Source organism: Dictyostelium purpureum, assembly GCF_000190715.1.
Source record: "Dictyostelium purpureum unplaced genomic scaffold DICPUscaffold_312, whole genome shotgun sequence".
Taxonomy (NCBI): domain Eukaryota; phylum Evosea; class Eumycetozoa; order Dictyosteliales; family Dictyosteliaceae; genus Dictyostelium; species Dictyostelium purpureum.
In genome coordinates this window covers 25,852-38,611 of record NW_003519648.1, presented here as the reverse complement: position 1 = coordinate 38,611, position 12,760 = coordinate 25,852, and the positions used below count along the sequence as shown (strand labels likewise).

Genomic DNA, 12,760 nt, shown 5'->3' with positions numbered 1-12,760 from the left:
GATATATAATTACCTATATAATTTATATAATATATAAACTATATTTAATTATACACATATATCTGAATATATATAAAAAGTTATACAATAATTTTAAAAAATATAATTTTGTTTTTTATTTTTTATTTAAAAAAAAAAATTTTAAATAAAAAAAAAAAATTAAAAAAAAATAATTTAATAAAAAAAAAAAAAAAAAAAAAAAAAAAAAAAAAAGAAATATTAAATAAAATCAAAAAAAAAAAAAAAAAAAAAAAAAAATAATTTTTGTGTTTTTAAAACCTTTTTTTAAAAGTTTTTTTTTTTTAATTTAAAATTTTTTTTGAAATTTAAATTGGGGGGGGGGGGAAAATTTTTGGAAAAAATAAAAAATTGGGGGGGGGGGGGGGTAAAAAAAAAATAAATAATTTTAATTTTTTATTAAAAAGATGGGTTTGATTATGATTTGAGACTATGAAATTTCTTGATTTTGCAAATTGGAAAAATTGTTCAACCAATTTACTTTCGTCCATTTTGGTTTGTTCCAAACAAAAAGTTTTTTTATCTTTGTTGGAGTGGTCAACGGCCTTATTGTTTGTAATTAAAACTTTTTCTTTGATTGATGCCAAACTTGAAATAATCGAGAGATCATCGTCACTAACTGAGGAGATATTAGAGACGGATGGTTGTTCATCAGAAATGGGTTTTTTCTTAAGTGGGAAAAGACTGCCGGTATCTTTTTTAGATTTTCCAATATAATTAAATTTATCATCATAAGGGATTTCCATTGAAGAAGATAAACTATTTGAGGATGATGATTTGTTAATTGTTGGATAGTTTGAATGGTAAGATGGTGAGGATGGTGGTGAATTTAAATGTGTTGGTGATGATAAAGGTGAAGAATACATTAAATAATATAATGGATTAATATTATTTGATTCGATTGAATTATTATTATTATTATTATTATTATTATTATTTAATTGTTTTGGTAAATTATTATTTAAATTATATTGACTATTATATATAATTTTATTATTAATACCATTACTGATATTATTACTAATATTATTATTATTATTATTATTATTATTATTATTATTATTATTATTATAAATTTCACCACTACTACCAAGACTATTACCCAATGGATTAGAATTTAATGATGATTGGAGATTATTTAATACCATAGATTGATGATTTTGATTATAATGGCCAACATGATGGCTTTGACTATATGGTGGTTGTGATTGATGTTGATGTTGATGTTGGTGTTGATGTTGGTGTTGGTGTTGGTGTTGGTGTTGATGTTGATGTTGATGTTGATGTGATTGGGGATAAATATTTGATTGCATTGATAAATTTGGATTTTGTTCATTGATATGCTTTGGACAAAGAATTAAACCAGTTTTACGAGTTTCTTTTGATTTTGTAAGCATTTTAACACCTGGTTGCATACAGATAACATGATAGGCTGTTGGACATCTGAAGCAATGAACTGATTGCTTACCATCACCAGAGACTTCACAAACGGCGCAATAATGGAGTGGGCAATTGAATCTTGGGGTTTTAGTATTGATTAACTTTGCAAGTTTATATTCACTAACACATTTATAATGATAAAATTTACCACATTGATGAACCTTGCATTTCATTAAATCCATACCAATAATACCTCTCTTTTTGCATGAAAAACAATAGTTTTGTTGGTTAACACAATCGTTACATTCCCAACGAACACTTCCGTCTGGATTTGTATTTAAATGGATATTGGCAGAACCTACGCAGTTGACATGGAATGACCTTAAACAAAGACCGTCACACATTAATAGATCACCTGGTTTTTCACAAACTGTGCAAATAGTTTCGTTCTTTCTAGTTCTTTTTGGTTTCTCCTCTTCATCCTATTAGTTGAAAAATATTGAAACAAAGTAAAAGTAAAATTAAAATTTAATTTTTTGAAAAGTTAAAAAAAATAAATAAAATAATTACGTTGGTGGTATTAGATGGGGTGGTTTTCTTTTTCTTTTTAACGGTATTATCTTCCTCACCGGATGATGATGAAGCTGATTGAGGGGCAGATAAAATCAATGAACTTCTCTTTTTACTTTGATTCATATTGATCTAAAATAAAATAAAAAAACTTTAAATTAGTAGGTGTGAGTGTTTTTCAAACAATAATTTAAACTTACTTGATTAATTTGATATTCAGTAATTGACTCAACCTTATAACCTGGAACTGGTTCGTTATTTTGAATATTAATTAAGGTATCTTGCATTTTTATATTTGATTTATTTACAAACACACAGTGGTTATAATATATAATAGATAATTTGAAAATTTAAAAAAAAATAAAATAAAAATAAAAAAAAGAGAAAAAAAAAAAGAAAAAAGAAAAAAAAGAAAAAACTATATAAACTATTTTCTTTAAATGAATAAGAAAATAACTGTATATATATATATATTGTATTTAAGAGAAATAAAAAAAAAGTGAAATGGAAAAAAAAAAAAAAAAAAGATTGAGTGTTAATTATTAAATGAGAAATGCAAAAAGCATTGTGACTAATGATTATACCCAAAAAAAGCGCAAGGAAAATGAGAAATTGACTATATCAATTGAATATTAAGAACTTGGCTTAATGGAATTAAATTCTGGCCAAATTTGGAGGTAATTTGAATAGAAAATAAATTTGATGAGAAAAAAAAAACAATAAAAATAGAAAAAAGTGGTTTTTTTCTTTTTTTAAAAGATTTTTTTCTTCGTGTTTCTAAAAGCTCTTCACTGAAATATATATATTAAAGTGCTATGGCTTTAATCTAGAAATCCTTCTATCGAGTAATACGAGAAGGGTTACTAGGGGGAGGCTCTTCTGCAAGCAGTCTTGTCCAACAAGTGGATTCGAGAGAAGAGATGAGCTAGAATTGGAGTTTTTCTTATTAAAGCTTAACAACGTGTAATATAAAGGGTTTTTAAATTTAAAATTGGAAAAAGAAAGAATTAAACACTATTGAATCGGTTTAAATAAATCTTTCTTTTTTCAAAATTAATTGTGGGTTGTTTTTAAATTTTGAAATTGATTTTTTATATATATATACGAATAATAATGATTGTTATTATTATTAATATTTTGATATATAAAAAAAGTGTATTTCAAAGTTTGATTTAAGCAAGCTTTAATATTCCAAAAAATTGCTATCTCGTTGATGAAACTGTTTAAAAAAAAAAAATAAAAAAAATAAAAAAAAGTAATATTATAATAATAAATATAGATATATAAATAAATTAATGTTGTTGTTTTTGTTATTGGGAAAATTGAAGAAAAAAAAAAAAAAAAAAAAAAGGTATTGTTATAATCGATGTTTTTTTTTATTTTTTAATTTAATTTTTTTTTTTTTTTATTATTAGTGAATAGTTTTTATTTATTTTTTTTTATATTTAGTTTTTTCAGCAAAGATAAATGATTGGGAATGCCCCAGCCTCTACGTTTTCACAATTTAATATACAGGACCATAGATACGTGTTGTAACAAAAAAAAAAAAAATTAAATATAAAATGATTTCGGCATTAAGAAAAAATATTTTTTTTTTTTTATTTTATTTTTAATTTTTATAATATTTTTTTAAATGATTTCGGTTTTTTTAAAAACAACCAATGAAAAGGTTTTTTTTTTTTTTGTGTATGTGGGCAATTTTCAATTTCTTACAATGGTATTTTTTTCCCCCCATTTTTTTTTTTTTTTTTTTTTTTTTTTTAAAAAAAAATATCTGTATTTCCAGCTGGTTTTATTATTGGCTATTGAATTGAGTGAAAGACACAGATTTATATTTTTTTTGCTAAAAATTTAAAATTTTACAATTATAATGTTTTATTGGTCTTCTTTTTTTTTTTTTTTTTTTTTTTATAATATTTTATTTTTTATTTTTTATTTTTTATTTTTGTGTTGATTTAAATCAACAGTTTTTTGTTGAAAAAAATTCTAACACACACCTTTTCCATTGAAAATTTTAAAATTTAACGCGATGCAAAGATGCAAAAAGTTTTTATTTTTTTATTTTTTGTGAGTGTGAAAAAGCAATCATTATCGTTTGTTTGTGTGAATGAGCACCAAAATTATTTTGAATTTTAGTTTTGGTTTTGCACATTCAAAAGCAATTGTGTGATTGTTATAATAAAATTTTTTTTTTATGCATTCAATTTTGGTACCACCCATTTTTTATAAACCATTCGTTGGAAATTAGCAAAGAAAGTTTAAATTTTATTCAGTTTTATTTTATTTTAGTTTATTTTATTCTTTTTTTTAAAAAAAAAAGATATCTAAACGATTACTTTGAGTGTTATACATAATTTTTATTATTGTAATATTTTTATTATTGATAATATTTTTTTTAGATTATTATTTTTTTTTTATATATTGAGACAATTTGAATTATTTGATATTGATTTTCAGAAAGAGTTTATTGATTCGGTTGCCACATGGTTACTCAATCAGTTTTGGCCCAACTTTACAAGCTATAAGATAAATTAAAAGGGTTAACATTGGTCCCTTGTTTATACAAGTTGAATCAAAAACAACATTTGAATGGCCTGGGTACATATTTGAATGAGCTCATTAATTGTTGTTTTCTGTTCTTTGACTACGATAATAACTCTTCTAGTTTCAGAATTTGGTTTATAAAATACCCTCCTTTTTTATTACCAAATCAGTTCTTTGTTTAAACGCTTCTAACCATTTCGAATCTTTTTCTGATGCACTTTTTACCGTTTCTAATTTGACATAAAAAACTACTCTCCTAATCTAGATAAAACCTTCTAAGCATATCTGCGACTTAATTCAATTCACCTTTTATGTGCCTGATTTCAAACTGGAACCTACTGACCAAATCCAACCATCTGATAATTCTACATTGGGCTTCTTTCATTGTTTGGTAGTTCACTAAATTAGGGTGGTCTATGTGAACTATGAATTTGTTACAAACTAAAATATACTGATATTTCTTTAAAATATAGTTGATTTGATGTTTGTCTAATTTCTTCGAATCATACATAATTGCCATTTCTTCCCCATTGTCATCCTTTTAAGCAATGCAACCTGTTCCTACATTTCAGGCATCTATCTAGCTTCCTCTGATCTCTTTGAATGCTAATTCATTAATATTGGTGCTGAAACAAAAGCTTCTTTTAGCTTTACAATATCATTAATTATTTCTTTGGTAATTTCTAATTTTGTGAAGTTTCTTTTTGAAGTAAGGTTAATTTTAACTCGGTATACCCTTCTATAAATCTTCTAAAATTATAATTATAACCATTTTCTTCCAATTATCGTTAGCGTATTCATTTAAAATATTATTAAAAAAATATTATCTCTTTTTTTAACTTTTTTTTTTAAAAAAATTATTAATTTATAAAATTTGCCAATAGATCAAAAATAACAGTTCAAACACACACACACACACCCAAAACTATCATTGTCATTATCTATTTTTTGGATCATCCAGGAGAGACAAACAAATAAAAAAGCAATAAAAAGTTGGTTTTATATTTATATTGGAAAAATAAAAAAATAAAAAATAAAAGTAACGAAATTTCAATCATCAAATTTTTTTATTTATTTTTTTTTAATTTATTATTTCTATTTATCTTATTATTAAATTTAATCTTAAATGATATTATTTCATCTAAAATTTCGTAATTTAAAGTGTAAATAAAGGAATAAATCACACAATCCAATTTTATAATAAGCAATAAACATGAATTATAAATATATATATTAAGGGGTGCATAGCACCATAATTAAAATGAAAAAAATTATTAAAAAAATTAATAAAAAATATTTTCAAAAAAATTTTTATATTTTTTTTTTTATTTTTTTTTTTATTTTTTTATTTTTTTTATTTTTTTTTTTTAATTAATTATTTAAAATTTCACTTTGTTTGTTATAATTTATTTATTGTTATTATTTTAATTTTTTTTATTTTTTTTATATTTTTTATATTTTTTATTTTTATCTATATTATATATTTAAATATAAATTTTATATAAAAAAAATTAATAATTAATATTATTAATTTTAATAATATATAAATTAAGAATCATGTCACACATTGATCGTATTAATGTTCTTGCAAATCATCTCTCAAAAGAAGAGGAAGAGGAAGAAGAATTAATTGTTTCACCAGTTTCTGCAGCTAATAAGTAAATTATCTTTTCGAAAAAAAAACAGAAAATAAAACAAAAAAATAAAAAACAAGAAAAAATTAAATATGAAAAAAAATATTCATGTTCAAAAGTTTTTTTTTTTTTTTTTTTTTTTTTTTTCTCTTCTTTTTTCGTTTTTTCATATTGCTTTTATTTATTTAATTACTAATTTTTATTTAATTTATTATAGAAAAGAAACTATTTCAGTTACTGACAATAGAACTGGTAAAAATTTCGAATTCAAAATCAAAAATGGTACAGTAAATGCAACCAATTTTAAACAACTTTCAGAAAATAAGGAAGATGGTGGTTTAATGTATGTGTAGAGAAATATATTTATTTTGTACAAGATGTGATTTTTAAGGATATTAATTTAATTATTTTTACATTTTATACAGGATTTATGACCCAGGTTTCCAAAATACTGCTGTTGTTACATCATATATCACATATATTGATGGTGATAAAGGTATTTTAAGATACAGAGGTTATCCAATTGAAGAGTTAGCAGAAAGATCAACTTTCTTAGAGGTTGCTTATTTATTAATTAATGGCAATTTACCAAATAAATCTCAATTAGATGGTTGGAGCCACAAAATTATGACTCATACTTTTCTTCATGAAAATTTAGTTGGTCTTATGAAAACTTTCAGATATGATGCTCATCCAATGGGTATGTTGATTAGTACTGTAGCTGCTCTTGGTACTTTTTATCCAGAATCTAACCCAGCTTTAGCTGTAGGTATTTTAGTTTTTTTTTAAAAGTAGTTGTACTATTTATTAATATTCATTCATTCATTCATTCATTCATTCGTTCAATTTAATACAGGGTCAAGATATTTTTAAAAGTGAAAGTGCTAGAAATAAACAAATTTATAGAATTGTTGGTAAATTACCAACTATTGCAGCTTGTGCATGGAGACATCGTATTGGTCGTCCATATAATACACCAGTCAATCATTTAGGTTATACCGAAAACTTTTTATATATGCTTGATAAATTATCAGAAAATGACTATAAACCAAATCCAGTTTTATGCCGTGCTTTAGAAATTTTATTCATTTTACATGCCGATCACGAACTCAATTGCTCAACTGCTGCCATGAGACACATCTCATCATCAGGTACTGATCCATACACATCAGTTGCAGGTGCTGCCGGTGCTTTATATGGTCCACTCCATGGTGGTGCTAACGAAGCTGTATTAGATATGTTGGTTCATATTGGTACCAAAGAAAATATCCCACAATTCATTGCTGATGTCAAAGCCAAGAAGAAGAAATTAATGGGTTTCGGTCATCGTATCTATAAGAACTACGATCCACGTGCTAAGATTATTAGAAGAGTAGCTTACGAAGTCTTTGAATCACTTGGTAAAGAACCATTAATCGAAGTTGCCACCGAACTCGAAAAACAAGCTCTCTCTGATGAATACTTTGTCAGTAGAAAATTATACCCAAATGTAGATTTCTACAGTGGTCTCATTTATAAAGCTATGGGTTTCCCAACTGATATGTTCCCAGTTCTTTTCACTATTCCACGTGCTGTTGGTTGGTTAGCTCATTGGGTAGAACATCTTGAAGATCCAGAAACTAAAATCTATAGACCAAGACAAGTTTACAAGGGTGAATGGTTTAGAAATTATGTTCCAATTGAAGGTAGACCACCAGCTAAAGTTCGTTCACAAGATTCTTATTCATCTTCAACAACTAAAAGATATTCAAAATTAACTCATTAAAAAAAACACTATAACAATAAACACTAATTAGGAAAGAAAAACAAAAAAAACAAAAAAAAAAAAAAACAAAAAAAAGAAAACAACAAAAAAAATAATTTTTTTTAAAAATAAAATGTAATTATTGTAAAACTAAAATTTTAATAAATTGGTTTTTATTTATTTATTTATTTGTTTGTTTTCTATTGATTTTTATGGGATTTCGAATTATAGAGCGATTAAAAAAAAATTTATTTTTGTGGGATTAAATAAATTTTCTTACTTTTTTATAAACAAAATGATGTTAAGTGGTTAAGTTGGATAGTAAATATTATCGTATAAAAATAGAGGTCATAGGTCGAACTCAAAAATTGCAAAAATATTGGGTGTGCATAAACCAACAGTAGTAAAAACATTAGAAATAGTGGACCAAACAGGTACAATCATTGACGTTCAACATATTGGGAGAAAAAAAAAGTTTGACGAAGGTGATAAATGTGTTTATGTTTCAATTTTTTAAAAAGTAAATTTAACAATATAAAATAAAGTATAATATGGTATGGTACAATATTAAACTAATCAGTAAGAATGAATTAAAGAGACATACATAGTAATAAAAAGAAAGTTATGAAACCTCGATTATTAGGATAATAGAAGAAAAACATTTTTTATGAAGTGTGTATAAGTTTTATTGTGTAGCAATGGAAAAATCATATGTTTATGGATGAATTAAAGTTCCAATCACTTCCTGACTAAATCGATACAATATATAAAGCAAATGGAGGATATAATAAATATTAATTTTATAATTATCATTTCCATTATTATTATTAATGTTTTTATTATTATTATAATTATTGCTTCATTGTATCTGCAATGGTTTTAAAAATATATTAATGTGTTTTGTGTGATAAAATAAAAAATTTGAAAGGAAATAAAAAAGTTTACAATAAAATTATTTATTTAAAATTGAAAGATCTTGATAAAGTGTTTTTATACTGATTACCGCTTTGATTACAATTATTGATGGCTGCAAAGGGCGTTTATACTGCTGGATTATGACTATGAGGGAAAAACAAGGCTCTGGTTTTAAATAATGGTTAAGTTGAATATCCTGCACTTTGTTGCTGAATTTTTGATCGTAAAAACCCCGAGGTTAGATTAAACTGAAAACTTATTGATATTGAGGTATAAAGAGTTGGAATTAGGCTAAATTAAAGAGTGTGTTCTGCAAAATGAAAGTAAATGCACAATTAGGGAACATTGTGATGATCAAAAAAAAACTATTATTATATTTCAAATTTAACAATAGATTTTAATTTGATACGAGGCCAAAACAACTATTAAAGTTAATCTATTAACAAAATTAAATAATATACTGCACTATAGTTGATTTCTAAAAGTTGGTGGGTGTATTTTATATTAAATTATCTAAATAAAAAAAATTTAAAAAAAAGAAAAGAATTATTTAATATTTTGAAAAAAAAAAAAAAAAAACTACCATTACTATCTCTGATATGTTTGTTTGTTTAAAACATGATTATAATGTTGTTTATATATATATTTTACATTATCATATTTTTATTTTTAAAAAAATAATGTATTTTTAAATATTATAAAAAAAAAAAAAAAAAAAAAAAAAAAAAAAAAAAAAAAAAAAAAAAAAAATTTTTTTTTTTTTTTTTTTTTTGTTTATTAAAAAAAAAAAAACCAAAATTTAAAAAATTTTCCGGTAAAAAAAAAAAATTTAACCAAAAAAAACCAAAAGTTGGGGTATTCAAAAAAAGGAAAAACCTTTTTAATTTTTCTATTTCAAAAATTTATAAAGTTCTTTAATTTTTTTTTAATAATCACGATGTTCCTAAATTGGGGATTTGCTTTTGCGGAAACACTGTTTAATTTATACCACCAATAAAAAACCTTGTGTGTGGGTAACCACATATAATTTATAATTTCAAAATTTTTTTTTTTTTTAAATTTAAAGTTTTTAATTTAAAGTTTTTTTAAATTTAAAGTTTTTTTTTTTAATTTTCGTCGCAAAAATTTTTTTTTTTTTTCTTTATTATTTTATCTTCATACAAATAATTTTTTATCTTTTTATATAATAACAAAAAAAAAAAAAAATAATAAAATTTAATATCATAGCTTTTTATATTAAATAATTACAACAATCATTAAATAATAACTTGCGAATCACTATTATTTAATAATCATAATATAATATAAAATGAATTATTTAACAATTTTATATATATTTTTAGTTGCTATCATCGGTATTTTAATCAGCTTTTTTGTAAATAAACGTTCATCCAACAACAATAACAACAACACCGATGATAACTCTAGCAACAATAACAATAGCAACACCAACCCACATCAAAATACACCAACCCAGTATACTGCTCCAATAGAAAGACAAACACAACAAACACAACAACCACAACAACAAGAAGAAGTACCAGAAGAAGTACCAGTACAATCACAACCACAGCCACAGTCACAACCAAAACGTCCTGCTTCAACCCCAGATTATAAAAAACTTATTCAAAGTCTTCATGAATACGAAAAACAACAACAGGAAGAACAAGAAGAAGAATCACAAGAATCACAACAACAATTTCCAGATTCAAGGGGTTAAGCCAGCAGTTATCCATCTTTTGATAGAACTAACTCACGTTTTACTGCCCATGTTGATGTTCCACCAACCACCGAGCCACAACAACAATCTCAACAATTTCCAGGTTCAAGGGGTCAAGCCAGCAGTTATCCATCTTTTGATAGAACTAACTCACGTTATACTGCCGCTGTTGATGTTCCACCAACCACCGAGCCACAACAACAATCTCAACAATTTCCAGGTTCAAGGGGTCAAGCCAACTACTACCCATCTTTTGATACAACTCACTCGCGGTATACTGCCGCTGTTGATGTTCCACCAACCACCGAGCCACAACAACACCCACAACAATTTCCAGCTTCAAGGGGTCAAGCCAACAGTTACCCATCTTTTGACACAACCCACTCACGTTATACTGCCGCTGTTGATGTTCCATCAACCACTCAGCCACAACAGCACCCACAACCAACACATTCATCTTCAAGTGCTCATAACTACCCAACAATAAATAGAGCACATTCTCGTCATAGTACCGCTGCTTCCAAATCAAAAGCTGTCCCAACATCTACCAGTAGCGCCCCAATAAAGAAGAGATCATTGGAGTCCGATGATGAAGAATATTTAGGAAAAAATATGGGATCCAATAAAAAACATAAATTTGAAGATGAAGAACAATTAAAAAGGGTCCAAGCAGAAAAAGAAGAAATGGAAAAATTGGAAAGGGAAAAAGAGGAAATGGAGAGATTAAAAAGAGAGCGTGAAGAAAAAGAAAGATTAGAAAAAATAGAAGAGGAACGTAAAATAAATGAACAATTAGAAAAAAAAAGATTGGAACAGGAACAAAAACTAAAAGAACAGGAAGAACAAGAAGAACAAGAAGATAACAAATGTTACATTTGTTACGAAGATATGGAGACCGAGAACATTGCCACCGTAGATTGTGGTCACAAATTCTGTATTGATTGCATAAATACATGGTACAAAATAAAAAATACTTGCCCATTCTGTAGAGAAAGATTTAATACAATTAAAGTAAGTTAATTCATACATTCATATTTAAACTTTATAAATATAAAAAATATATATTAATTTTTTTCATTATTTATTTGTAGAGAGATGGCCATGATACAATCATTGTAGAGGATGTTGAAAATAGAGCCCACGAACAAAATTTAGATAATCAGGTCTATGATGATTCCGATGGCTCTGATGATGACTCCCGTGAAGAAATCGTTGATCATAGAGAACTTATTTACCACATTTTATTGCGTCGTCGTTTTTTAGATAATATTCACGACGCAATATTTGATGAATATTTTGATATTGATTAATCATGAAATTGATGGAGATTAAATTAATAATTAACACACTTTATTCGAAGTTTCATTTTGCGAATCGATGAAGAGTTAATTATTAATTATATCATTCCTTTCAAATTTTCATTTAATAGTATCAACTGCCGCCTTCCACATCATTCGTAAGTTTCTCAAAAGATTTCAAAGTCACATCATTATCAACATGTAAAATAAATATAGCAATCATACAGTTCAGCTCTACAGAAAAAGAAAAAAACGGCCTAAAAATACAAAATCTTCCAGTTCTAATTATTAGTAAAGAAACCAAAAAGGTAACTACAATAATAACATTTACATAGTTATTTTTATATATGAATATAAAAAACTAATATTTTACTTTTTCATTTATTTATTTAGCCTAGTTCCAATTCTTTATTCCTCAATACCAATAAGTTTTCAGTTTATAGTCTAATCTAACGTCGGGGTTTTTACGATCATATATTCAGCAACAAAGTGCACAACATTCAACTTAACCATAACAAAAAACCAGAGCCACGTTTTTCTTTTTAAGTTTACATCTTTTTAATTCACCGCCACCGCCACATTTCTTCAAAGTCGTATTCCAACAGTATAACACCCTTTACAACCATCACATCAACAATCACATCAACCATCACACCCAAAGTCATATTTCAGCAGTATTAACACACCTTACAACCATAACACCAATCGCTTTCAAAGTCAAAATCCAGCAGTATAATCACACCATTTTACCACACACACCAACTAAATTTAGTTCAATTTAATGATTATCAATTCAGAGTTAAGTTTTTTATAAGATATAATGGAATCAAATTATTAACGTGGGTAATAGATTTCCGCCATTTTAACACATACCAAATCAACAATATTATCAAACACATTATCACCATTAAAACTATCTATCGAAATAACATTCAAA

General features: G+C 25.4%; 4 protein-coding genes across 4 annotated transcripts; 2 read left to right on the top strand and 2 right to left on the bottom strand.

The window, feature by feature from the left end:
• Nucleotides 1-48: 48 nt before the first annotated feature.
• On the bottom strand, nucleotides 49-2,255 carry DICPUDRAFT_156684 (uncharacterized protein; the record flags this gene model as incomplete). The annotated part of the gene is made up of 4 exons (XM_003291940.1): nucleotides 49-62; nucleotides 500-1,880; nucleotides 1,969-2,100; nucleotides 2,169-2,255. 4 exons carry the CDS (start codon nucleotides 2,253-2,255, stop codon nucleotides 49-51), a joined length of 1,614 nt encoding a protein of 537 aa, XP_003291988.1.
• Nucleotides 2,256-4,690: 2,435 nt separating this feature from the next.
• Nucleotides 4,691-5,032, bottom strand: DICPUDRAFT_156683 (uncharacterized protein; the record flags this gene model as incomplete). Its single annotated transcript, XM_003291939.1, has 2 exons — nucleotides 4,691-4,768; nucleotides 4,856-5,032. 2 exons carry the CDS (start codon nucleotides 5,030-5,032, stop codon nucleotides 4,691-4,693), a joined length of 255 nt encoding a protein of 84 aa, XP_003291987.1.
• An 870-nt stretch (nucleotides 5,033-5,902) lies between these two features.
• DICPUDRAFT_50173 (citrate synthase) lies at nucleotides 5,903-8,042 on the top strand. Its single transcript, XM_003291950.1, has 4 exons — nucleotides 5,903-6,170; nucleotides 6,364-6,489; nucleotides 6,572-6,911; nucleotides 7,003-8,042. The coding sequence occupies exons 1-4, from the start codon at nucleotides 6,070-6,072 to the stop codon at nucleotides 7,909-7,911; spliced, it is 1,476 nt and encodes a 491-aa protein (XP_003291998.1). The 5' UTR covers nucleotides 5,903-6,069; the 3' UTR covers nucleotides 7,912-8,042.
• Nucleotides 8,043-10,114: 2,072 nt separating this feature from the next.
• DICPUDRAFT_156679 (uncharacterized protein) lies at nucleotides 10,115-11,835 on the top strand (the record flags this gene model as incomplete). The annotated part of the gene is made up of 3 exons (XM_003291949.1): nucleotides 10,115-10,520; nucleotides 10,629-11,536; nucleotides 11,617-11,835. The coding sequence occupies 3 exons, from the start codon at nucleotides 10,115-10,117 to the stop codon at nucleotides 11,833-11,835; spliced, it is 1,533 nt and encodes a 510-aa protein (XP_003291997.1).
• Between the last annotated feature and the right edge of the window lie 925 nt (nucleotides 11,836-12,760).